This window comes from Folsomia candida, unplaced genomic scaffold, assembly GCF_002217175.1.
Source record: "Folsomia candida strain VU population unplaced genomic scaffold, ASM221717v1 Fcan01_Sc010, whole genome shotgun sequence".
Lineage (NCBI taxonomy): Eukaryota > Metazoa > Arthropoda > Collembola > Entomobryomorpha > Isotomidae > Folsomia > Folsomia candida.
Window position 1 is genome coordinate 4,957,310 of NW_019091202.1, and position 24,309 is coordinate 4,981,618.

Consider the following 24,309-nt stretch of genomic DNA (forward strand, 5'->3'; position numbering starts at 1 on the left):
CCTACATACGCATCGCGATAATAAGAGCGTCACATCCCTGACAGACTTATCGGGGCTTATCATCAATCGTGCTGTAGCATATTCAAAATAACATCGGCCTAATGATAAGACCCGACAATTCTCTTAATATCGCCCCAGAAGTTTGCATGCAATTCCTAAAGGTTAATTAGTCACTTGTCCGGATTTATCATTTTATCGTTCGACCAACAACAAGGCAAACTTGAGTAGAAACCAATTCCACATATTTTATTATTCAAACTTAACAAGGCTTTCTAACAAATATGTATGCTAAAGTTATCTTAATATATAGGTTTAGATATGATGTAATCATATTATTATCATTATTATTATTATGAAATTGATGGGGCGAGGAGATTGGTTTAGATGAAGAACATGGGATATCTTTTGGCCAGGTCGGGATGGATGGTCAACTTCCCGACGAGGTCGCTCAAGTCCGCATTTTTCCTAAAACCGAGGAACAAAATTAATATATTTCATTAGAATTCAGCAATGTCAGAGATTTGAATACATGTCAACTTTGTGGGAACAAAATTGCTCCAGTTTTTGTAAACTGTTTTAAAATTTTGAAATGTTACAAAGTTTGGCGTGACTACGTATTTAAATTCCTCACCCTTCCTTCTCGATGCGATGGGGGACCCGATAAGCATGCAGCCAGATGGGCGTAGTACGTGGCCTACAAATGATTAAAATAAATATTTAATTATATCTAACTGGAGAATTATAAAACTAATTAAATTCAATTAAAAACCCACCGCTGGGTAGGACACGGGCTGCGTGAATCGAACGAATTCATACCACATGATCTTCTGCAAAGTTGTTGTCGGCATGGATGACATGGTACCGCGTGGGTTCCGAGGTAACCTGCCGTCAAAAATAAATATTTGTCAATTTTTAATTTATTCACAAGAGACAAGACATGTATTTCCTTTGGTTTCTCCATGTATGTAAATTCTCGTCTTCTTGTGGGTGTAACAGCCCCGGAAATGCAAACCCTCAGAAGAACAGGGCTCAAAATACTTTATTTTGACAGTATTGTCCCCACCCTTGTTAATTTACAGCTATTTTTAACAATTACCTTGAACCGAAATTCGGTTACCGAATCGTCATCTTAATCAACTTCTCCGGCCCGTTTCTTTGACCTCCTTAATTCCATTCCAACTTTTCCCTCTCTCCCCTCCATTTACAAAAACAACGTTTACGAATTTATAAAACTTTCAAATTTGTATTGCACTTTGAAATGAGAATAACTGTTTTTTAAAATAAAAACCAAACTTTGCTTCCATCCACAACTCGAGATGATTTTTCTTGATTATTTAGTAATTTAAGCTTCCTGCTCCTTGGGGTATTTCTGCGACCGTAAATCTGCAAATACAATCCCCTTAAATTTTACCATCTTTTATGAAAAATAGAGTAAAAAACGGGAAAAATTTGTGGAATTATGATATTTAATTTAAAATCAATTTGGATAGCTGGGAAATGCAGACTGCGTAAATTTAAAACTAATTGGTGTCTACAAAAATCATCCAAAAATGTAATGGTAAGTTTGCTTGATTAATATCCAAAAAATCATCAAAAAAACCGATAGAAAAAGTTTAGTAAGAAAATTTTGCCAATTTGTCATTTCTGCAGTTATGTACACGTTAAAATGAGATAATAATTTTTACTTTTTTTGAGCTTTGATAATTTGAATATTTTCTTGCAAAATATACAAGCTTAACACGTACATAAGTACGCATTTTAGAGTGAAGAAAGTGAGAAACTTATTTCGCAAGTATGATTTTTGATCAATGAAGAAAATGCGGACAAACATCCACTCGGCTCAAATTATCACTTGAGCCTAGCCCAGCAAAACCTTGGCAACTATCGTGCATAAAGTTGCGGTATCAACTCCGCTCTGCTAGGCTACTAGTCCGGGGCATAGCTCAAGCTTACACAATATGTACATAAGTACAATATATTCCTTACCCATGGTGGCTATACAAGCTTTCCGTGGTAATTAAATAAGTGAGTAAGTTCATTGCGTGAGTAGTAAATAGTAATACGTACTAAATATCTGTTCACAATTGAATAAATAAATACTAAAATGTACTTAAATCGATAAAATATGTGCTCATCCACAGTTATTGAATTGATAAATATTGTCAAATTTTTAGAAGTAAAATTTTATTTTCATACCTATTCCAATGTTGTTTGCAGACTTTGCTTTTGTAAATTTTCACTTTCATCATCATAAATATAAAAAAAAGTTGCTGGAAATAACAATGCAAATATCTAAAATAAATAAATTTGCATATGGAGTTGCCATCACAACCATGGTTAACCACCAAGTAATATGTTGTATGTACATATACAAAGTTTCAGCCGAGCGGAGTTGATACCGCTACTTTGTGCACACAGCGCGACAGTAGGCCAGACTTTACTCGGGTAGGCTACACATTGTTATAAATTTTACCCGAACGGAAATTTCGTCGCATTTTCTTCACGTCTTTACATACATACATATATGTGTAATTAGTGGTCATTCACAGTGATCGCCGTTATCGACCAGTTTCGAATGCGAGTAACTACAGTACGTGCAAGAAATAACGGCAATAAAGTTGTTTCTTGAAGGTAAATAAAGAATTGACAAATTTATTATTGTTCTTTCCATGTTCATTTTACATACATTTATTTCGAAAAAGCTAAACGACCAGCGCCGTACATAAATTTCCCTATCTGAATATTAAAAAAAATTCCTCTAATTGTTGTCGTCCTAAAGATAAAAAACCTCATCCAGCTCTCGTCCTGCTGGCAGAGATCCTAAAATCGCGGCCACATTTCGGCGTTGAACTGCAATACTAATTCTTTGGATGAGAAAATTCGTTGCTCTCTTCTCGTCCGTGAGGGCTGTGATCCTTGTCCCTATTTCTTTGATAAGGGACAGGCCCTCCTTGCCCCATACTCCAGTTGTTTCAATGGCTACGGGAACAAAGAGGAATCTGTCCAGAAGGTCCTCGTACCTTCGTACCTTTTTGTCTTCCTGTCCTCCTCCCTCTCGGCTGCCGCACCAGGATGAACACAGGTTTGGGGGAGGTAAGACGGTGCAAAAGTGTCGACACACGTAAAGTCCCATACCAGGGGCCGCCCTCTTGCCCATGGAACCAATGTCAGTCCGTCAGGGCGCTTCCCGTCTGGCCGGGAACAACCGGCTGGCTCTTTAATGGTGGGGGCTCCGGCGGAACGAAGAGCTCTCCAAGTCACGTCATTTGCTGCGGCATGGCGGGAATGACGCCCCGCACTACTTTTGCAGCTCAGGCCATGGTAGCCTTTTGATGTGACCATAGCTCCGCATGGACATTTATGGGAGTGGCAGACGTCGCATCCAAGACGGAGGGCACAAGCGATGCGAAACGTCTCATTTGGGAGTAGCGTCCCAAGTTGTGGCGAAGGTACGGCATTGAGCCACGCCCCCACATGCGGTTGTCCCATGGCAAGGAGACGAGCTTTATCCTCTGGAGTAGATGCTCTATTTCTGAGGTGGTTGATAGCGGCCTCTTGCTGAGGCACCTCCCACGAGGCCTGAAAACCTCTAACTTCCGGCGGGGGAAATTCTGCGGGTCCCATTGGATTCCATCGCTCTTCTCCTTCTTGCAATGCGGTGTCGGTGCCATGGAGGTATGGGGGGAGTAGGCGTTCTACAAGGGGGAGGACACTGTAAGCGGACGCGAGAAAACACGGAATCGCCACGTCTACAGCGTGCCTAACTCCCAAGCCGCCATCGCCGACGGGAAGGGAGGACTGAAGCCAAGATTGCGGGGAAAGTGAGCAGTTGAGGATCCCCTCCATTGACTCCTTGAGTTTGGCGTCATACAGGGTGAGGGCGTCGAATCTCCGCCAAGTCGGGGCACACCGCAAAAAATAAATAAGGCGGGGTGTAGAGATGGACGCCCGAAGGAGGAAAAACGCAGAGTGGGAGGAGAGTTCAAGGAGTCGGGCGCCCAGTTTGGCAAGTTGGTCGGTCTTTGTCCCCACCACCGACTCGATGGCCTCGTCAGTAAGCGGGGCACCAAGCAGGACGGCGGTTGCGGGGGATATCTCCTGTATCCCTGGCGCCGCCTGTCGGAACCGCTCCAAAATTTTAGAGCGGGTATGGTCGTCCGCTCCAAGCACACCAACCTCACATTTGGCGGTATTGAGAAGAAGCCCGACGTCCGCTCCCATGCGAACAATTGTATCTAATGCCTCGAGAACTTTTTCTGGAGTGTCCGCTAGAGTGGCATCATCCAAGTACCACAGATTCAGCTCAGTTTCGATAGCAAGGATGATGGGCTGGACGACCAGGGCGAAAAGTGCGGGACCTATCGGATCTCCTTGTTGGGCCCCGCGGCGGGAGGAGATGGGTGTGTCCCCATAAAATAGTTGAGATGGGGAGGAGTAAGCCTGCGATAAAAAACTGAACATTGAGGGGAACCTTTGAAGAATAATGCTAAGAATCGTGTCCCGCCGAATCTCATTAAAAGCATTTGAGAAATCCAATTTCAAGAAGGCCTTGGCTGTTGTGTGCTTGTGGCCCCAGTAAATGCGGGCCGCATGTGCCGCTGCTTCTGCTCCTCCCTTTGTCCCCACCCCCAGCTGATGTGGTGCGAGGTATTCCGTCAGGCGGGACGACATCCTGGTAACAGCAATTTAAAAGCCAGACGTCGCCACATATTTCCAACCGCCACGGGCCGAATTCCACCCGTCTTCTTCTTTAGGGCGGTGAGGGAAGCCCCGTAGAAAATGGGGCAGAAAGAGACCGGTACACTCCCTCTGAGAACAACATTTATAAAATTAAGCAGGGCGTCGATTAGATTAGTCCCTGCTTCTCCTTGTTCTACCGCGACAATATCTTTCAAAATTTGTGGGCGGAGGGAGTCCAGACCTCCCGCCGATCCTGGCGGGAAGCTTGCGATGGCTGTAGTGACCTCAAGCACCTCCACCGCTGCTGGTTCCACTGAATTCTTTGGCGGTACGGGATAATTTGTAGGCTCCGGATGTGGCGGGTGCTTGGCGATTAGCGCATCAATCGTTTCCTGGGTCATGGGGGCAATCGTGTCATCTGAGCAGGCAAGTCGAATTGCTCCCCGGACATCGCCATCTACCAACTTGGCCTCAACTTTCTTGGCGACACTCTCAATCACTCGAGGGGGCTTAGCGGGAGGTCGTTTTTATCGTGGCGGGGGGGCGGTCTGGTCCACTAGCCACCTAGCAACCCGTGACTTGACCCATGTTGTCAAATTCTTCACCTTATCGGTCTTCTGGGGGACAGAAAGACACGCATAGGGGAACAGAAAGAGCTTTCCCCATACTTCTTCGGTGTTGGCAGTGGTCACCTCCTCTAAGACCTTAGTGAGGGCCCGCGCCACTTCTTTTCTGGCCCCTTTTGGTACTCTTCGTAGTGTGGGTGTGGTCATCTTGAGGCGAGAAAGGACTTCCCCCCAATCCTGCGACATTGTCTCCGAGGCTGGCGAATCCATCCACCGCATTCCCTCAAAAAACGTGTCAGCGTCTGCCCCAGTCTTTCGACGACTCATGACGTTGGGGAATAATTCCTTTATGTATTTCCCGAGGGTGGTCTCGGCGACTCCACCCTCTCCCGATTGGTCAACGAGGTAAATATGTATGTACATATGTACATATTTTGAAATGCAATAAATCCAAGGCGCAAGAAACTACGTCCCACCGCTATATCTCATACGGCTTGTGGTTTAATGGCGCATACATATTTTTTGCAGTTTCTAGCATCTCGAATTTCTTGCGTTATTTGCTTCGCAGTGCAAGACATGTAGCAAACCCACTAGAAACGAAACACTGCATGACTGATTGCACAATAAATTGGTGATGTTTTGCATGGGTATTATAAATAAATATGCTAATTTTTTGGGGGCAATTTGTGCTCCCTTTTGACCACGAATGTCCGCGTCGTCTGGTACATATGTCCAATGAATTACATATTCAACGCTTCAGTTCCATTCCTGTACAAATTGATGAAGTATATAAATTAAAACCAAAGTTCCCACAGTTTTAAAAAATTCTAAAAATTTTTAGAATTTTACAAAATTGTCCCCATATCCAGATCAAGATTAGAGATTCTATTTACATAAAATCGGATCATTAACACAACGGAATCAGGGGCAGTTACGCCCTCGGTTTTCGGATCGACCCGAAAGAAAAGCTGTTTATCCCGTGAATGGCGTCGAGTGTCGAGTTCAATGCAGACGTAATATTAATACAATTACGTGGGTGTTTTATTATTGATTTTCAAAAGGTATGTTCCGCACTGTTTCTGACCAAACTTTTGATGAAATAACAAACTTCAAATCCATGTAGGATGCTGTGATTTTTTTCAGTTCTGTAGGCTAACATTAACACTAGCAATAGCTCATCAAAATTTACCTCGAAAATATGCCAAAATTTACGACTTGATTTCATTATCATCAGAAAACCGTTTCCCCCTGATGTCTTTCTTGAAGTTTCGAAACGAATAATAATCACCAAGGGTCATGTCTGGACTGTACAGGAGGTGGTTTATCTAGGTGAAGCGATTTCCGTCTGCAGCAGCCCTCGCAAAATGCCAGGTATGCGGTGGGGCTTTGGCGTGCTAAAAATGCACCAACTCTTTTTTTTGACCCCACGTTTTTCTTCAACCACAGCACACAGCTCCTTCTGGATTCCTGCATAGGCTGCCCCATTTATCATAGTATTTTGACCAATAAATGTTATAAGGAGGGGACCTTTGGTATCCTTGAAAATGGGAATCATCAATTTTTTGGCAGGTTTTTGCACTTTTGCTTTCATGGGCTGGGGCGACCCCCCGTGCTTCCATTGTATGAATTATTATTTGGTCTCCGGGTCATAATAGTAAACCCAAGTATCATATCCAACTATTAAAATATGAATCAGGTTCCAGGTTTCATTTAATAGGTTAAAATTTGCATTGCAAAGGTCAACTCGATCTTGTTTTTGAGATAGCGGAAGCAATTTTTGTACCCAACGGGCGGAAGCCATGTTCATACCGAAGTCTTCAGTCAACATGGAACAAATTGTTGGTTTCGGAACACCCATCTCATCTGCTAAATAGGACAGTTTCAATCGCGGATCTCTCATTATTGGTTCCTCTAGTTTCCGGAGCCTTTCTGTGGGAGAAACAGATTTTGGGCGTTCTAATAGCTTTTTGTCCGAGACCTCTTTTCGCCATCATTTGAAATTATTGACACAATTGAATTTGTGTTTTGTGTTGAGCAGTTTTCGTCGTAAATTTTAAGCATTCGATCATAAATCTGCGACACGGATTGCTCCTCTAGCTTTAAAATTTAAATCACACTACGATATTTAATTTGCAAATCTGACATTTTTTCCGTCGAGGTAAAGTTTGCTGATTTATTGCTAGTGTTCATGTTAACCTACAGAACTGAAAAAAATCATATCTTCCTAAATGTATTTGAAGTTTGTTATTTCATCATAAGTTTGGTCACAAATAGTGCGGAACATACCTTTTGAAAATCAATAATAAAACACCTACGTAATTATGTACCAGAGGACGGATAATATATATGTATTTAATATTTATGAAGAAAAAAGGCCAAAATATTTACAAAATATACACGAAAAAAACGTAAACATACGAATTTTCACTAAATTTATATTTCTGAAAGCACGTACATATTTATGTAATGATCTGCATCGTTTATGGTCCAATTTCTTTTAGAAAATAAATTCGTCCCACATCGTTGAAATATTTCCAATAAAATATAGGTATGTACATATGTATGCGACTAAATAATTAAATTCGTAATCCCTCATGCATAGAAATGGATGACGAATCCTAAATTTAATTTGCACAAGGATGAGTTACATATTTACATATCTATACTCGTGGCGACTCTTTGCGACTGGCCGTTTATCGGCTGCACAGCTAAAAAAACGGCTAGTCGCAAGTTCCCCACGTACGTGATTCATTCTTATGCAAATTATGCATGCAATTTGTTTGTATTACCACAACCTAAATATGCCTTTATTTTTACTACTTGTATAACGGTATAATTTCAATTTCATGAGGATTTAAGAACATGGTAAGGATTTCAAGAGGAACAAGATTCAACATATTGACATTTCGGGTAAACACATTAGCATTTATTGAATAAATATTTAATTACATACATATGTGCATAAATAGCTGAAATACATACTCGTACTGAAAACGACCAATAGGAGGGTACCAAAAAAACAAATTATATAATTACTGCTACAAATTTAATTACGAAATTAAATTAATCATCTCATATTCCATTAATCAGTTGTTAAAATCTTTTCAATTATGTAACAAATCGGATAATTAACAATAATAAATAATTACATACATCTTTAATTCTCAATTTTCTCCCTTAATCTGTTCATTCATTCGTTCCTAACATTTGGAAATATTCCGCGGAGTCCGACATCACCCCTCAAAATTTCAAAATTTTGCATAGTTTCACAACTTTGTCCTCCTTCCTTGGGAAGTAGACTGTCAATTAGATCGCTGTACGTGTCCCAAAAACCATGGCTGAGAAAAATGATATGCTACATGACCTATCTGCAAAGGATTGGAAAAGTCGCCGGGAACCACACCCACTGGGGGTGTGGTTTCCAAATTTGAAGTATTGCATCGTAATCACCTCGGCACGCTGAGAAAAATGATATGTCGCATGCCAGGTATTGATCAAGTTGATACAAAAGCGCTGATAGCCACACCCCCTGCCCCCATGGTCATACAACATAAGGTCATTGTGTTGAGGTGGATAACACGGTCAAAATTACGTTAAATAGGGATGGTCAATTTGTGAAACCATGGTGGAAACGGATTTTACTCATTTGTTTCCACTTTCGACCACACCCACCACGGCCCATATTAGAGGGGTGTGACCTACTGAGCTCTCCTTTGATGACCCTACAATTCGCCGTGATTTCGCCAAAAATTGGTAACCGAGCCATTATACATCCATTTTAAACTGAAATAACTAGTTGGAAAAATGTATCTCGCTTGTTGACCTTATGACCTCAATATCCGGGGGGTGTGGTCGAATTTAAAAAATCTGGGAATATATATTTCGCCCAACGGTCCAAGGCTTCAAAAACATTTGGAATTTTGAAAATCCATCAACAACATAAGTCACAAGAAATTTTCAAAATCTTGCATGTTTTTATTTATGGCCAAGTTCTATTGACCTTTGACCTCGTTTGGAGGTCAAACCAGTGAAAATCTGGGGTCGGAGGTATGGAGACTTTTGTTCAGCACATCGAAGTCTACAACATATCAAAAATTCAGAAAATTCGACGGCAGGCAGGTTTCCCATAAGAAGGGTGCCTCCTCCTTTAGTACGTTATGCAGTTTTCTCTCATTTTACATGTATCAGAATAAATTCCCGTATGTACTTAAAATTGCATGTATGTACATATTATGTAAGATGCATAATATGCAAAATGTTGGTTACATGTATATATATTATGTTTGTAACCAACATTTATTATCGCTATGCAAAATTGACTTGATTAGATTATGCTAAAATTATACATACCAAAACCAATACTTCAAATTTATCGAGATGGCCTCGGATATTTAAAAACCTTATAAAATATTTCCTTGTAAAATATTCTTAACAACGTCATTTTCTTTTCATCCATTCCAATTTGAACATCGAAATCAGCACCATGTTTACGGAAGAGTTTTTCGAAAAATTTGGAAACACGGTTAAATTCGGAAATATTTTCAGTTATCCCTTCCTCTGGAATGGGAAGACTCGACGGCTACACTTTTCTCAGGAACGCTCAGCTAATGCAATCATGGTTTTCCTTGGTGCGATAACTTTCGCAATATTCATGTTTGGGCAAACCATTAAATTCAAAATTCTTGGAAATTTGGCCAACTATAACCTAACCTTGCTCGGGTTTTACGGCGTGGTTGGGGCAAATTTGTCTCTTTTGATGTTGGCCATAAAGGGGAAAGATCTTGCAAGTTTGATGAACACCATGTATCTGTACGGGATTAAGTTCAATGGTAAAAATCTATACATAAGGAATGCATGTAAAAATGGCTTTAATTATAATGCCTCGGCCATAATTGTTCATGTGATTTTTACATTGATCTAGTATTTAGTTTCTTGTGTGGTTTGCTACATTTCTCTCACTGCAAGGCAAGGTGCCAGAAGCATGCACCATAATCTGCGCAAAAAAATATTTACTTCCGCCATCAACGGCGGAAGTAAATGTTTCTTGCGCCTTGCCTTTCGTGCGTGTCAAATGCATTTCTTAGGAAAAGTGAAAGGATAAGGGCTCACTTGTAGACTTGAAGGGGTCCGGATTAGGCCCTTTTGTCAACGTTTCGACCTCAAAGGGTCTTCTTCAGGACGACAAAGAGGATTGCTTCACATGGTGGTTTGTGGGTAAATGGGGAAAAAAGAAGGAAAAGAATGAAGGAGTAAAAAAAGTATTGTAAGATAGGAGGAAACAACCGTTAAGCGCGTAACGGTTTAGGCTCAGGTACCTAACCCCTTCTTACCTAAAAGACACCACTGATTTTTTAATTTGTCTCAATGATTTCGTTTTATCTAGTCCCTCTGACAATCCCGTGTTTCCTATCACTTCCGATGTCAATCAACTTTACACTGTCATTCCCCACGCTGATGGACTTATTGCAGCGAAATTTTTCTTTGACCTCAGGTCAGTTAATGATCCCCCAACCCATGTTCTCATTCGATTGTTGGAACTTGTACTTACCCTCAATGCTTTTCATTTCAACTCCGAGTTTTATTCCCAAATTTCCGGTGTCGCAATGGGAGCTGGTCCCACTAATGCGTGTTCTTTTCTCGCTTACCAAGAAAAACTTTTTTTGATAATTATACCGGTCCCTTTCCCCGTCTTTATAAACGCTTTATTGATGATATTTTTATGTTATTCCTAGACTCTCGTGAAAATATTGATATTTTTTTGAACGCCATGTCCCAAATTCACCCTGCCCTTAAATTCGACACAACAGTTTCTACCAATTCGGTCCCTTTTCTGGATGTCGAAGTTTCGTTTCCCGTAAACCATTTACGTACTACAATTTACTACAAACCTACTGATTCCCATTCTTACCTTCCATACGACTCTTGCCACCCAAAACATATGCTTGATAGCATCCCATATTCCCAATTTTTACGCCTTAAGCGCATCTGTAGTGATCATGATGATTTTATCTCCCATAGTGCCACCATGTGTGAATTTTTTCAAAATCGCGGTTGTCCACACGATCTTTTACTTAACGCCCTGAACAAAGTAAAAGATATTCGTAGAAATTCTCTACTAGTCGAAAAGGTTAAATCCCAAAAAAATGTTTTGCCCCTCGTTGTTGGCTATTGTCCTTTTGTCAATCCAGTGATCAACAAAACTAAATCTTTATTCAAGTCGATTCTAAGTAAGAACAATATTTTTATAAACAAACCAGTTTATGGCTATCGCCGTGCCCCCAACTTGAAACAACTTCTAGTCCGATCTCAATTAAAACCAATTTCTGACGCCACCAGCAATGTGGTACCCAAGTTTGGCACCTTCCCCTGTCTCAGATCTCGCTGTAAAACTTGTAACTTTGTAACTCAACAACCCACGTTAAAATGTAATAATTTCAGTTTTAAAATCAACACGACTTTTTCATGTGTTAGCTCGTGCTTAATTTACGCCATTACGTGCAAAAAATGTACAGACACTATTTATATTGGTCAAACTAGTCGTAAACTTTCGGATCGATTTCGTGAACATTTATTATCTATTCGTAATGATTCTCACACCACTGTGTCTGATCATTTCGTTTTAAATCACAATATTGATGATATCCAAATTACTGCATTATTACACGCCCTGGTCGATGAAAACAGTAGATTAAATTTAGAAAATAAGATAATTTTCCTATTCAAATCTAATACGCCCCCTGGCTTAAATGTTAATTTTTCCTTTCTTCCAAAATAATTTTAAGTCTTCTCTTTCACCCTCAAGGCGGTTTACATTGCCGACGGGCGTCTGGGCGACCCCGAGGTACCTGAGCCTAAACCGTTACGCGCTTAACGGTTGTTTCCTCCTATCTTACAATACTTTTTCACTCCTTCATTCTTTTCCTTCTTTTTTTCCCCATTTACCCACAAACCACCATGTGAAGCAATCCTCTTCGTCGTCCTGAAGAAGACCCTTTGAGGTCGAAACGTTGACAAAAAGGCCTAATCCGGACCCCTTCAAGTCTACAAGTGAGCCCTTATCCTTCCACTTTTCCTAATATATATCCTCACCGCACAATTTACATATCAAATGAATTTCTTGCCGAGTTTATTTAATTTCATGGCAAAAATGCTTAATTATGAACGATTTTAACAACGACTCAATGAGTTTGACTATGGCTTTAATCCTTATTCTAAACTAAACCAGCTTTAAACCCGATGACTGAGGATAAGCATTATGATTCCTGTTGGAAAATAACCACACAATAAATTATGTACATATTTCAGCACGATGGTGGTCACACCCAAAATGCGAGGCTGCCGCTACGTTCAACCAAACCTGGGTTCCAATCGCAACTTTGGTCAATGCCACCCTCAACTTGACTCCGATAATTCTATTTCTCCACGTCCTTTGCCTACCACGTCATCCTACCCACTTTCCGAACCTATTTCCGCTTGACACCTTCATCTACCGCGTCGTTTACATGGTCTACGCTCCTTCCTACATCTACGTTTTGTTCCATTGGGCATCCTTCACTAAAACGTACGTCCTTGGGTTTGCCGCGTTAACGGTATTCCTGCTTCCCCTTCTAAAAGAAGAGTTACGCTGTGCGAATGTCAAACCTGGTGGAAAACGGGCCAAAAGAAAGTATCAATGTGCCCATGACCTTGCGTGTCCGGAAAACGTAGCAGTTACATTTCGAGGTTTACAGCTGATCACGAAACAATTATCGTTCGCATGCGGACCTTTTATGCCAATGGTGCAAGCTTTATTCGGGCAAATTTCGATTTCCGCAGGTTATATTGTCATTGTGGAATGGGATCGTTTAGACACCTACAACCGCGTGATGATCCCAACCTTAGCAGTGATGATTGCTGTCTCCTGGGCGGCGTTTCTTACGTTCGCGGGGAAAATTCATAAGAGTTCGGTAACATGTGTGAGGTCGTGGAAACATGGAGAGGAATTGTGGAGTCGGTCGGATGCGAAGTACATGGGGAAATTTAGGAAAAGCTGTAAACCTTTATTTTTCGGGTATCCTGGGATTATGACAATTACGCAGAAAACGGTGGCGAAGTTTGTACAGGGCATTGTCAGAGGAGTTTTTAGGACCGTGCTGGCATTGAAGAATTGAAAACAAGCAGAAATATATGTATGAATTAAAATAAAATTCGAGTTGATATTTCGATTCGTCTAGTTTGGAGACGAGTCAAATTCGAATCGACTCGATTCAATAAAAGCTCTGGGTAGTTGTCCGTTTTAAATTAAAGTCCTCTGTTTTCCAAAATTGCATTCTAATTGTAAGCCTGTATTTACTTGTAGGGATAATTTACAACGTGAATAAATCCAAAATATACATGCATAGGAATTAAAAGTTTTGTGCCTAAAATAAATAATGTGAAAGATTTTCTATGTATTCATCCTGACTCTAACTAGGCTTATTCATATGAAAGATCGATAAGATGCCTTGACTAAAATCGATGACATTATTGATGCATGTTCCTCGAAATAGTTTCGATGAACTTCACCACATAATTATATCATGCGCAAAAAATAAGAAAGTAATTAGTAATTACGTACCAGTGGCCTACATACATATGTGCATAATTTTATACAAACCTAATTTATGAAGGTGAAGTTTCTTTCTACTACATACACTCCGCGACCAAAGGTTAAAGGCACCCTGCGTCGTGATCATATCCCTTGACCCCATGAACTACGGTCGACGAATTATATTTCATCTAGTAGCCAACTAATGTAAACAATTAAGTAATACTTAAAATCTACCAATTTCATTCGCACAAGGGGAAAATGAGACAAATTTCAAAAATCGTAAAATTCATGCGCGACAAAAGGTTAAAGGCACTTCGTAAAAAACACACAAGTTACTTTTTAAAAAACAATTTAGTAATGCTCCATTCCACCACGATTGGTGATGACTTCAAACGCCTATTTGGAGAATATTTAAACCGCTCGGTTATCTCAGATTGAGCTATTTTTCGCAATAACTTGACAATGGCTTACTTTTGGTCATTTACGGTGTTAAACTGCTTACTATTTCTATGTTAACGCTCCCTGGAGATTCTCTAGGATGCATAGGTCAGGTGACTTTACATGGAAATCCAAAATCCTTATCTTTGTCGCAGAAAACAAATCTTTCCTTGGCTCGTTACTCTTGAGTAAAAAAAATATTACTTTTCAATTTTGAAACTAGACTGTTGATGAACCAGAAATGAGCCGTAGACAAGCTGACGTAGAAGGACTTCAACAATCAACAATCAACTTTGATTGTTTTTAATTGGTTTAATTGATTTATCCAAATCTTTCATTGATTTTTCCAAATCTTTAATTATTTATTCAAAATTTATTTTAGAGTCCCAAAATGCTTGAAAATTTAGTGTTCAACAAACTTCTAACTAGTTTAGGACCAACTCATTCAGAACTCGTCGGCAGGACTAATATTTCCCTTTAATTTCCAGATTTTCTCCAAAATTCTGTCCCATCTCTCCGTGTCAAGCTTGAAGAACGCCCGGCTCGTTTGTCGACACTGGGACGAACACTTGACTCCAATTCTGGGAAAGAAATGCGCCATACAGTTTGACGAAGATTGGAAAATTTTCAATCCTTCTCTGCAATTTTTCCGATACGTTGGCGAAATGCGAAATATCGCAAATTGGCCAAACTGGATGATAACCTTTCCAGAACTACCCGCCAAAGAGGATGACCAGAAAAACTGGGGGGCTAAATACGTCGCCGACCTATAGTCGAAAACTTTTGAAAGATTGAATTTTTAAGCATTTTTGGACTCGCAAATAAATTTTGCGATGAAATGATACCAATTTCAAGTAAAAATTTTAACTTTATTGATTTTGAAACCTCCTGGGCCGTAAATGACCTGTAGACAAGCTAGCAAAAAAATTATCGCTTTATATTTTTATTTATTTAAATACCATTTATGTGCAGTAAATTTAGCTAGGAGTCCAACAATGCTTAAAAATTCAGTTTTTCTCAGGTCTCTGACTATTTTATTTAGTGTATTTATATTCATTTAGAACTTATCGACAGCACCAATATTTCCTCTTAATTTCCAGATTTTCTCCGAGATTCTGTCCCATCTCTCCGTACAAAGCTTGAAGAATGCTCGACTAGTCTGTCGACACTGGGACGAACAAGTGACTCCAATTCTTGGGAAGAAATGCGCCATAAAATTTGACGAAGATTGGGAAAGTTCCAACCCTTCCCTGAAATTTTTCCGATTCGTTCATGAAATGCGAAATGTCTCGGACTGGCCAAACTGGAAGATAACCGTTCCAAAAACACCAGCCAAGGAGGACGACCAGAAAAACTGGGGAGCCAAGTACGTCACCGATCTCCACTGGTTTCTCCATCCGAGCAAGGGACATCACGTCAAGACTTTGTCCTTGCGGGGGGACATTCTGTCCGATCAGGATTACGGGTTACATCTCGACGCCGTTTCTCGTTTTAAAGACACCCTGGAGCAATTACGGGTACACTTTGACATGAAAATTTGCGACCCTGACGGCACCGAAAAAGAATATTCTCGGCGATACTTCCTATTTTTCAAAACATTGAAGAATTTTTCGCTGGAATTGAGTACTTATTCCAAAGCCCCAGAAACCGTGACCGCGAGCTGGATGAAATCTTGGGCCGACGCGATCAAGCAGGTGACCTCCATTTCCATTTTCGGCGATGATTACCGGGGGTCAAGATTTATCCAACAGATGGAAAGAAAGGGAACTTTGCGGTATACAAACTTGAGAGAAATCGTGCTAACTTGCATGCCAGAGGATGGCATCAGTTTTCTCACCGAGTTGAACCAGCCCCTAACGAAGGTGACGTTGACGATTCCTCTAGACAATTCGGATTTTCCTGACTTTGAGAATGTGCTAAAAAAATTCGCCCCGTCGCTGGAATTGCTAAGTTTTCGTATCGATACGGGTGAAATGGAGGAAAAGTCGCGTTTCGTCCTGAATATGCCATGTTTTCCTAAATTGGAAAGTTTAGATCTTCACTTTGGAAATTTTGAAGGTTTTACGTATTTCTTAGAGGGTGTCGATATGGATTGTAGAGTTAAAAACGTGGCACGATTAACTCTCGCATTTCCTCTGTTGCCGGGTCCACGTGGTAAAGTCAATCATAATGGGATCGACTATGGACGCCATCTTCCCGAGATTCGTTCCATCGTCGTGACACCGGAAGTTGATCATGATGAAGAAGATGATGATTTCTGGAACACGTACAGCGATCTCATTGACAGTTTACTTCCGGAGAAAAAAGGAAAAAGTTGCAAAACTCTGAAAAATTTGGTCATTTTGCACAATTTTATTGAACCTGAGACGCGATATGGTCAAGCTGCCCGATTGCCAGAAATTTTTCCAAATGTTCGGAACGGATGGATGGCCAAATTGAGGGTGAAGATGGATAATTGATGAAATTGTTCATCGATATGGATTTATTTTTTTAATTGCCTATTTAGTTAAGATATATTAACAACCGATTATAAGATTACTGATTTAATTTAAACATTTTATATTTCCTAAGTAAATTTACGGCTGTAATTACTTATGCAATTTGTGTTTTTGTACCTCTGCCATGTTCATTTTGAGTATGCACTTCAGCTATTTACAGATAATGTAAGTATCAAATAAATTTAAATGTACACAGAATTTCAATATTTGCAATATTGGCCTCATATTTTTATTGGATTTTATTCTCTGACTGGCATGACTATTCCGAGTGATTTTGATGTGCAAATAATTCACTAAACTGAAGCAATTTATTGAGTAAATCTATATCTGAATTTGCAACTCGGACAGAATAAGCTACATACATACATCACTCTGAGATCTGTTCATTGTTTTTTACGCAATAATTCCCTGCAGTTGAGAACAAAACTTATCCCGCATTCATGACTCAACGCTCTTTTTTACGCAATAGTCTCCAAAATGCGTTGAGGTACTCTGGATTCAAAGGTTAATTCCGTCGTGTTCCAAATGTACCTAAATCACCGTTGCAAAACGTCACGTCACGAGATTAAAGGAGTCAAGTTATCATCATTCGTACTCCACACTGTACATGCATATTTATTTATTAATACTTATATTTATTCATTTGTGCTGTGAACTTTGTCCAAATTGTGGCACAGATCGAGGAGCGGAACAATGCATAAGCGTCACATCCCGTACATATGTACAACACTTCACTTATCTTATTTGACTAATTGCTTACTCGCCAATCCAATCCATCACGTACCTTTTTGTCGGGTGGATTTTGCTTACTTAAGTTGAGATGAATGTATATAAAGAAGCTTAATTTTCATACAATATTCAGTCAAGGTGCAACACGTTAATGGATCACCAAAAAGTTGCATAGAAATAAAAAGTCAAGAAAACGGGTTTTTAATTTCAAAAAGATTTTACATCTTATTTAACCACAAGTTTTAACTACGTATTTCCGTCGAGCTGAAAATTTTCCCAAAATGATTTCTAAATCACACAAAATTTTGACGCTTTCCATACTCCTATTTTCCACATTAACCGCTGCTGCACCATCGACACAACTGAATAATAATGAAATTCCACCAGAAATTTTGCTTGAAATCGATACCATAATTCGTTCCTCGATGGAACGCCAGCACGTTCCCGCCTTCGGAGTCTCGCTCGTCAAAGGGAACGCCACCTACGCGAAAGGGTACGGTTTGCGGGACGTCGAGCACAACCTTCCCGCCGACGGGAACACCCTCTTCGCCATCGGATCGCTGTCCAAGTCCTTCGCGGGTCTCATCGTAACACGAACGCTGCGCGACTTGTACACCGAAATGGGCGAGGCCGTGCTGGACACGCCCATCGCGACGTTAGCGCCCTCGTACAATTTAACCTTTTCGGATCGATATCGGTCAGAGCAGGTGACCTTCAGAGATCTTCTCTCCCACAGAGTGTGCGTCCTCCCAGAAATGTCGGGTCTACTGGCGCAAGCGTATCAAGGAAAGGACGACTTTTATTAGTGAGTCGTTAATTATTTATTGAAGATAATTATGCAAATGTCGTAATTAGTTAAAGGTTTCTTTGAATTAACAATTTGTAAAGTGTATTTTTTAAATTTTACAGTCGCTTCCGTTATTCTCCGAATGCTCAGGAATGCTCGTTTCGAAATGGGATGGCATACAGCAACGCGTTGATCGCACTGTCGGGCGAAATCGTGGCGCACATGGTCAATTCCACGTATGAAGAGTTGGTAAGCTTAAATTTTAAAGAAACAGTACATACCTCTCTACACATTAGCATATATATGTATGAATTTGCATACTTATGTACTCATTTGTATCTCATACATACTTTCCCTAGTTAACTCAACTCCTTTTTGACCTCGGGATGACCGGGACGACCTGGATAAGGGCGAGTGACGACCATAACAACATGATGCATCGTGCCGTCCCCTACATCTGGAAGGAGGGGCGGTTACAACGATACAACACGGAACTATTAAAGTATTGATGCTTTTAAAAAAATTTGAATTTTTTTTTAAATTTATTTTCCTAATTCAAAATTAATCTGAAATTCAGACTGATCGCACCAATTTTCGGGGGTGGCGGGATCCTCTCTTGTGTCAACGATATGGTCAAATATATGCAATTGTATGCACACAATGGAAAAATTGGAGATAATCAAGTCATACCAGAGGTTGGTTTTTAATTTACAGAAAAATTTCGAGATTTCTGAATAAAAAGCTTGATTTCTTAGGAGGTCATGACCTGGATGACCGCAATATCGATTACTGAATACAGTGGCATCACGAAAGGGCTGAGCAACCCAAATGCCACTGTGGACATCAGTATCGGCTATGGGCTCGCATTATTCTCAGGAATTTATGATGGTGGGTTATCAGAAAATATTTAATTTCGGTCCACAATTTTATTTCTTAATTTAATTTTTCATAGGTTGGCGCCGAATCGGTCACGGCGGCTTTATGCCGCCCTTCCAGTCGTCATTCTATTCTTACCCCGAACAAGGAATTAGCATCTTTGTCGCTGCAAGCGGCCCCGGACCGTTGTTGGAATTGGAGGAAGTCAAGCGTCAAATTTACTACTTGTTAGCGGGTAAGAATTTGGCTTGGAAACCTTGTTAACATATTTTTAATTTTGAAGAATTTTTGGATAGGAAATTTCTGAAAATGTGCTACTTCGAAAAATGAAATTCTTTCTAATACATCTTAAAATTTACAGGATTTACAAAAGCCCCAAAAATCCAACCAGACTACCAAATGAAGCACGAATTATCGTTTTATAATAAATTTCGTAATCCAAAACCTGCCAAAAGTCAACCCCACGAAGACGTTGAAATCACACCAGATCAAGCCGTCGGTTCGTACGGAAGTGGATTTGATGGTGAGTTTCAAAATTATACAAACATTTTCAAAAAAATCTAAACTATTTATGAACTTTCCAGGCGAGATGAACATAACTTTTCGCAATAATTCCGTCGGGATTCCGCAACTTTACTGGAGCTATGGCCGAATGGCGGAGGGCTGGCTGGTTCAAATTGCTCCCAACAGGTTTTCCTTGTCGAAATGGGGGTCCGACTTTTGGATGATTTTCTGGTCCGTGGGAATCGGTTTTGGTGCCGTAGAACTCAGATTCTTGGACCTCGACACTATTCAATATTACGAACTTGGAGCAGTTTTTTCGACAAATTTTATAAGAGGGTTAAAACTCGAGGATTTGCCAGTTATTCCATGGCACCCGGATAGCTGTGGCGTAAGTCTCATCTTAGGAACGGATTATCCAATATAATTAACTAAGATGATAAGCCTACGGTAAATTGAGACAATCAGCAACTGTTTTCCTTGCGATAGACTATTTAAAATGTAGTTTGTGTGCAATAACAAAAAATTTTAGAATTTATGTCAGAATAAATTCATGCATAAAACGTAAATAAATAAAGGATGTTGACTTAATTCGTCCCGATTTGTGTTGAGAATATTTGAAAAAAATGTACCTCAAAAACGGCTGAAAACATCGGGATAGTATTTGGCAAGGCTTATGTAATTTAGTCTTTCGGCAATTAATATGGACTAGATTGTCACGCCCTTAACTCTTTTCTTTTGACTTTGTAAAAAAATTCGTAACTTTGTGTCGGGTTCCAAAAAAACAATTGGGACGAATTAAATCGTCATCATTTGCGTAAATTAGGATACATAGATTCAGAGCTGGGAATTAATCGAGATTAACCAATGTGTTTTTAAATGTGTAATCTTAATCTTAATTTTAATCTCTGTAATGCCAATACATTGCTTAATCTGGATTAATTCCCAGCTCTGCATAGATTCCATATATCAAAATGCATATACATATATCTGCTTGATCATGCATACATACATACATACATAAATATCCATAAATTGTTGAAACCGATGCATTTCTCGGTGTACATACATATGTAACACACAATACATACATACATACTTACATATATGCTTTCATATTAGTGATATAATCACCATTTGTGCCTTACTTATCAGTACATTATACAATCAACTTGATTACATTAGCATAAAATCCTACATATATACGTTTAATAACTAACTAATGCTAATCCCACAAATATGTGCATATACCTAATTATATTTATGTATTTAAAGAAAAATATAGAGATGGCCTCCAATCTTTTAAAACCTTTTATATAAATGTATAATTTATAATTTTATTGCATATTTAAATATATATACGTTTTAGACAGGTAAACCAAAATATCAAAAACCTAATCAGGCCACTCATGTTCATTTAATTAGATTAAATATTACATTCAAAGTCATATTCGGCATAAAAATAATACAAATTTCGCAAATACATATAGCATCGATAACCTCAAATATTCCTACATATACCTTATAAACAGATGTCCTTCAATTTATTCTCAACAACGTCATTTTTCAACGATTCCAACTTGCACGGCGAAATCAGCAACATGTTTACGGAAGAGTTTTTCCAAAAATTTGGAAACACTGTTAAATTCGCCAATATTTTCAGTTATCCCTTCCTCTGGAATGGGAAGACTCGACGGCTACACTTTTCTCAGGAACTTTCAGCTAATGCAACCATCATTTTACTTGTTGCGATAACTTTCGCAATTTTCATGTTTGGGCAAACCATTAAATTCAAAATCCTCGGAGATTTGGCCAACTATAACCTATGCTTGCTCTTCTTTTACAGTGTGGTTGCAGGAAATTTGTCTCTGTCGATGTTGGCCATAAACGGGAAAGATCTTGCAAGTTTGCTGAACACAATGTATCTGTACGGAATTAAGTTCAATGGTAAAAATTTGCGTAATTATTTACGTAGCTATTTGAATTGTTCGCACGATTCAGTGTTTGCAATGTTTCTCGCGGGTTTGCTACCTCTTGACTTGACTCTTGTTCATTGCATTTCGCCCAAATTACGTACAAATCTTTGTATCAATGTATTCTTTGTGCATTAGTTTGACTTCTCGCGTCCCTTCCATATTTTTGCTCTGCCTTGTAAGAAATTCTAAATTTGAAAAAATGCTTGAAATAAACGCCCACACTTCTTTATACGGACTATCCTCATGGCGCTTACTTCTTGTAGTTGTTTCAATTCTCAAAGAAATGAATCCTGTTAAAAATGCTTCTAGCACCAATGGTTCAACTATGTTTTAATACCGCGTCATGCTCGCCATAAGCTTTGCCTGCAAAAAATGACGCGTTTTATTAGATCAATATAATTTTAATCTTCATTCTAAACTAAATCAGCTGTAAACTTCTTTCACACAGCTGACCTGCTAAAATAACTACAGAATTATGCATATGTGCATGTATGTATTTTATGGGCCATGAGCCTTGTAAGAATTATTCATTGAATAAATATTATTATTATTATATTATATATGTATGTATTTCAGCACGATGGTGGTCGCACCCAAAATGCGAGGCTGCCGCTACCTTCAATAAAACCTGGATTCCAATCGCAACTTTAGTCAATGCCATGCTCAACTTGACTCCGATAATTCTATTTCTGCACATACTCTGGCTACCACGACATCCTATCCACTTTCCGAACCTCTTCCCGCCCGACACCTTCATCTACCGCATCGTTTATATGGGCTACGTACCTCTTTTCGCGTACTCCTTGTTCCATTGGGCATCCTTCACTAGAACGTACGTCCTTGGGTTTGCCGCGCTAACAGTATTCCTGCTTCCCCTTCTAAATGAAGAGATACACTGTCCGAGTGGCAAATCTGGTCGTAATAAATCCAGGAGAAAGTTCCAATGTGCTCCTGATCTCATGGCGTGTCCGGAAAACATAGCAGTTACATTTCGAGGTTTACAACTGATCACGAAACAATTATCGTTCACATGCGGACCTTTTATTCCAATGGTGCAAGCTTTATTCGGGCAAATTTCGATAACCGCGGGATATATCATCATTGTTGAATGGAATCGTATAGACGCGTACAACCGTGTGGCGATCCCAGCCTTAGCAGTGATGATTTCTGTCTTCTGGGCGGCGTTTCTGACATTCGCGGGAAAAATGCATAAAAGTTCGGCGGCCTGTGTGAAATCGTGGAAACGTGGAGGGGAACAGTGGAGTCGGGCGGATGCGAAGTACATGGGGAGATTTAGGAAAAGCTGTAAACCCTTGTTTTTCGGGTATCCTGGAATTCTGACAATTACGCATAAAACGGTGATAAAGTTTTTACAAGGAATTGTCCGGGGGGTGTTTAGGACAGTTTTGGCATTGAAGGAATGAGCAGGATTAAGATAAATAGAGTCGAAGTACGAATACCTGTTTTGTCGGAATTTTTCAAACTTACATACTCATGCAATAAAACAAAGCAGCTGCACTGTTAGCTAAACTCATTTGCATATTTTTAACAATTTATGCATTTATTTAGGTCTTAAACGCGCTAAATTGAGCTAAATATATAAATGATAGTGTGCACATCTATGTTTTTTCCATCCCACACTCATCTTTTGGCACGTAGTCCACCAGATTTTCTGGATATCTTGTTGGCCTTAGTTTTCCACCACATTCAGAGATTTGATACCCGTTTAGTCTTTCATCTTTATACACACGTAAAAAGTCTTCAGTCCAGTTAAACTTGGAGGCGACGAGGTCGTAATAATCCCCCGCGATGGAGATTGGTGTATCCACGATGTATCTCAATGACGCCGCTAGTTGCACGGTGTGATAAGTTTCGACGCCAAAATCAGCCAAATGCGTGTCCACGTCGTAGCGAGACATGCATTCCAACCGACTTCTCGGATAATACCAGAGGACACCTTGGCACATTTCTTCATATGTGGAACGTCCTCCGATCACGGGCTTTCCCTTCCGCCAGATGGATGAATACGTACATTCGACGGATAGTTGGTCTCCAGGCAGAATTTGACGCGTTTCAAGGAGAACTTTGTTCTGCTGGAAGTTAAAATCGTACTGGGTGTCAAAATCGATCCAGGGAAGTTCAATGTTCCCGCGGAAATGGCGCGTCTTCATTTTTCGACCTTCAAAATTCAAACTATTAAGTTAATCAAATTTTCCAGAACTCATAGGAAATTCACATTTGATATCTTGTATTTTCCACCTCATCTATATTATAATTTGGAAATGTTTGTGTGCAACGGAAGTGAAAGTAATTTTCCGTAACGGAAGTGAAAGTAATTTTCCGTAACGGAAGTGAAAGTAATTTTCCGTAATGGAAGTGAAAGTAATTTTCCGTGACTTAAGTGAAAGTGGATAAAGTTTCACTTCCTTTGCCAACAGACATTCACAGCAGAATTATATACAATATAAATAGATACGCAAAAATATTTCGGTGGAAGTATGAACAATCCCACTCAAATAAGCTCTTGCCCAGCGGGAGACGGGCTGATACGCTAAACTTAGAGAACGATGAGTAATAAAATTCTTAACATGCCTTAAATATGAATTTTTCAAATTTAGGCACTTAAGTTTAGAAAACAACAGCTGGTACTTTAAATTGAAAATTTTCTGCCATCCATGCAAATGTCAAG

At 39.7% G+C, this 24,309-nt stretch overlaps 1 protein-coding gene and 1 long non-coding RNA gene across 2 annotated transcripts; one reads left to right on the forward strand and one right to left on the reverse strand.

Moving 5' to 3' along the window:
* Positions 1-220: 220 nt before the first annotated feature.
* LOC110854434 lies at positions 221-1,426 on the reverse strand. The gene is made up of 4 exons (XR_002548326.2): positions 1,097-1,426; positions 774-882; positions 632-694; positions 221-465 (listed from the first exon to the last, which is right to left on the reverse strand). It is a non-coding gene; the product is annotated as an uncharacterized LOC110854434 (long non-coding RNA).
* A 16,190-nt stretch (positions 1,427-17,616) lies between these two features.
* On the forward strand, positions 17,617-20,213 carry LOC110854539. Its single transcript, XM_022102978.2, has 8 exons — positions 17,617-18,285; positions 18,390-18,516; positions 18,627-18,769; positions 18,845-18,962; positions 19,023-19,155; positions 19,220-19,378; positions 19,505-19,666; positions 19,728-20,213. The coding sequence occupies exons 1-8, from the start codon at positions 17,762-17,764 to the stop codon at positions 20,069-20,071; spliced, it is 1,710 nt and encodes a 569-aa protein (XP_021958670.1). The 5' UTR covers positions 17,617-17,761; the 3' UTR covers positions 20,072-20,213.
* The last annotated feature ends 4,096 nt before the right edge of the window (positions 20,214-24,309 follow it).

Excerpts from the sequence above, each read along its gene's own strand:
- LOC110854539 (XM_022102978.2), top strand. The coding sequence starts at position 17,762 with ATGATTTCTAAATCACACAAAATTTTGACGCTTTCCATACTCCTATTT. Across the intron at positions 18,770-18,844 it reads TACAACACGGAACTATTAAA|ACTGATCGCACCAATTTTCG; the intron begins GTATTGATGCTT and ends TCTGAAATTCAG. Across the intron at positions 19,667-19,727 it reads GTACGGAAGTGGATTTGATG|GCGAGATGAACATAACTTTT; the intron begins GTGAGTTTCAAA and ends TGAACTTTCCAG.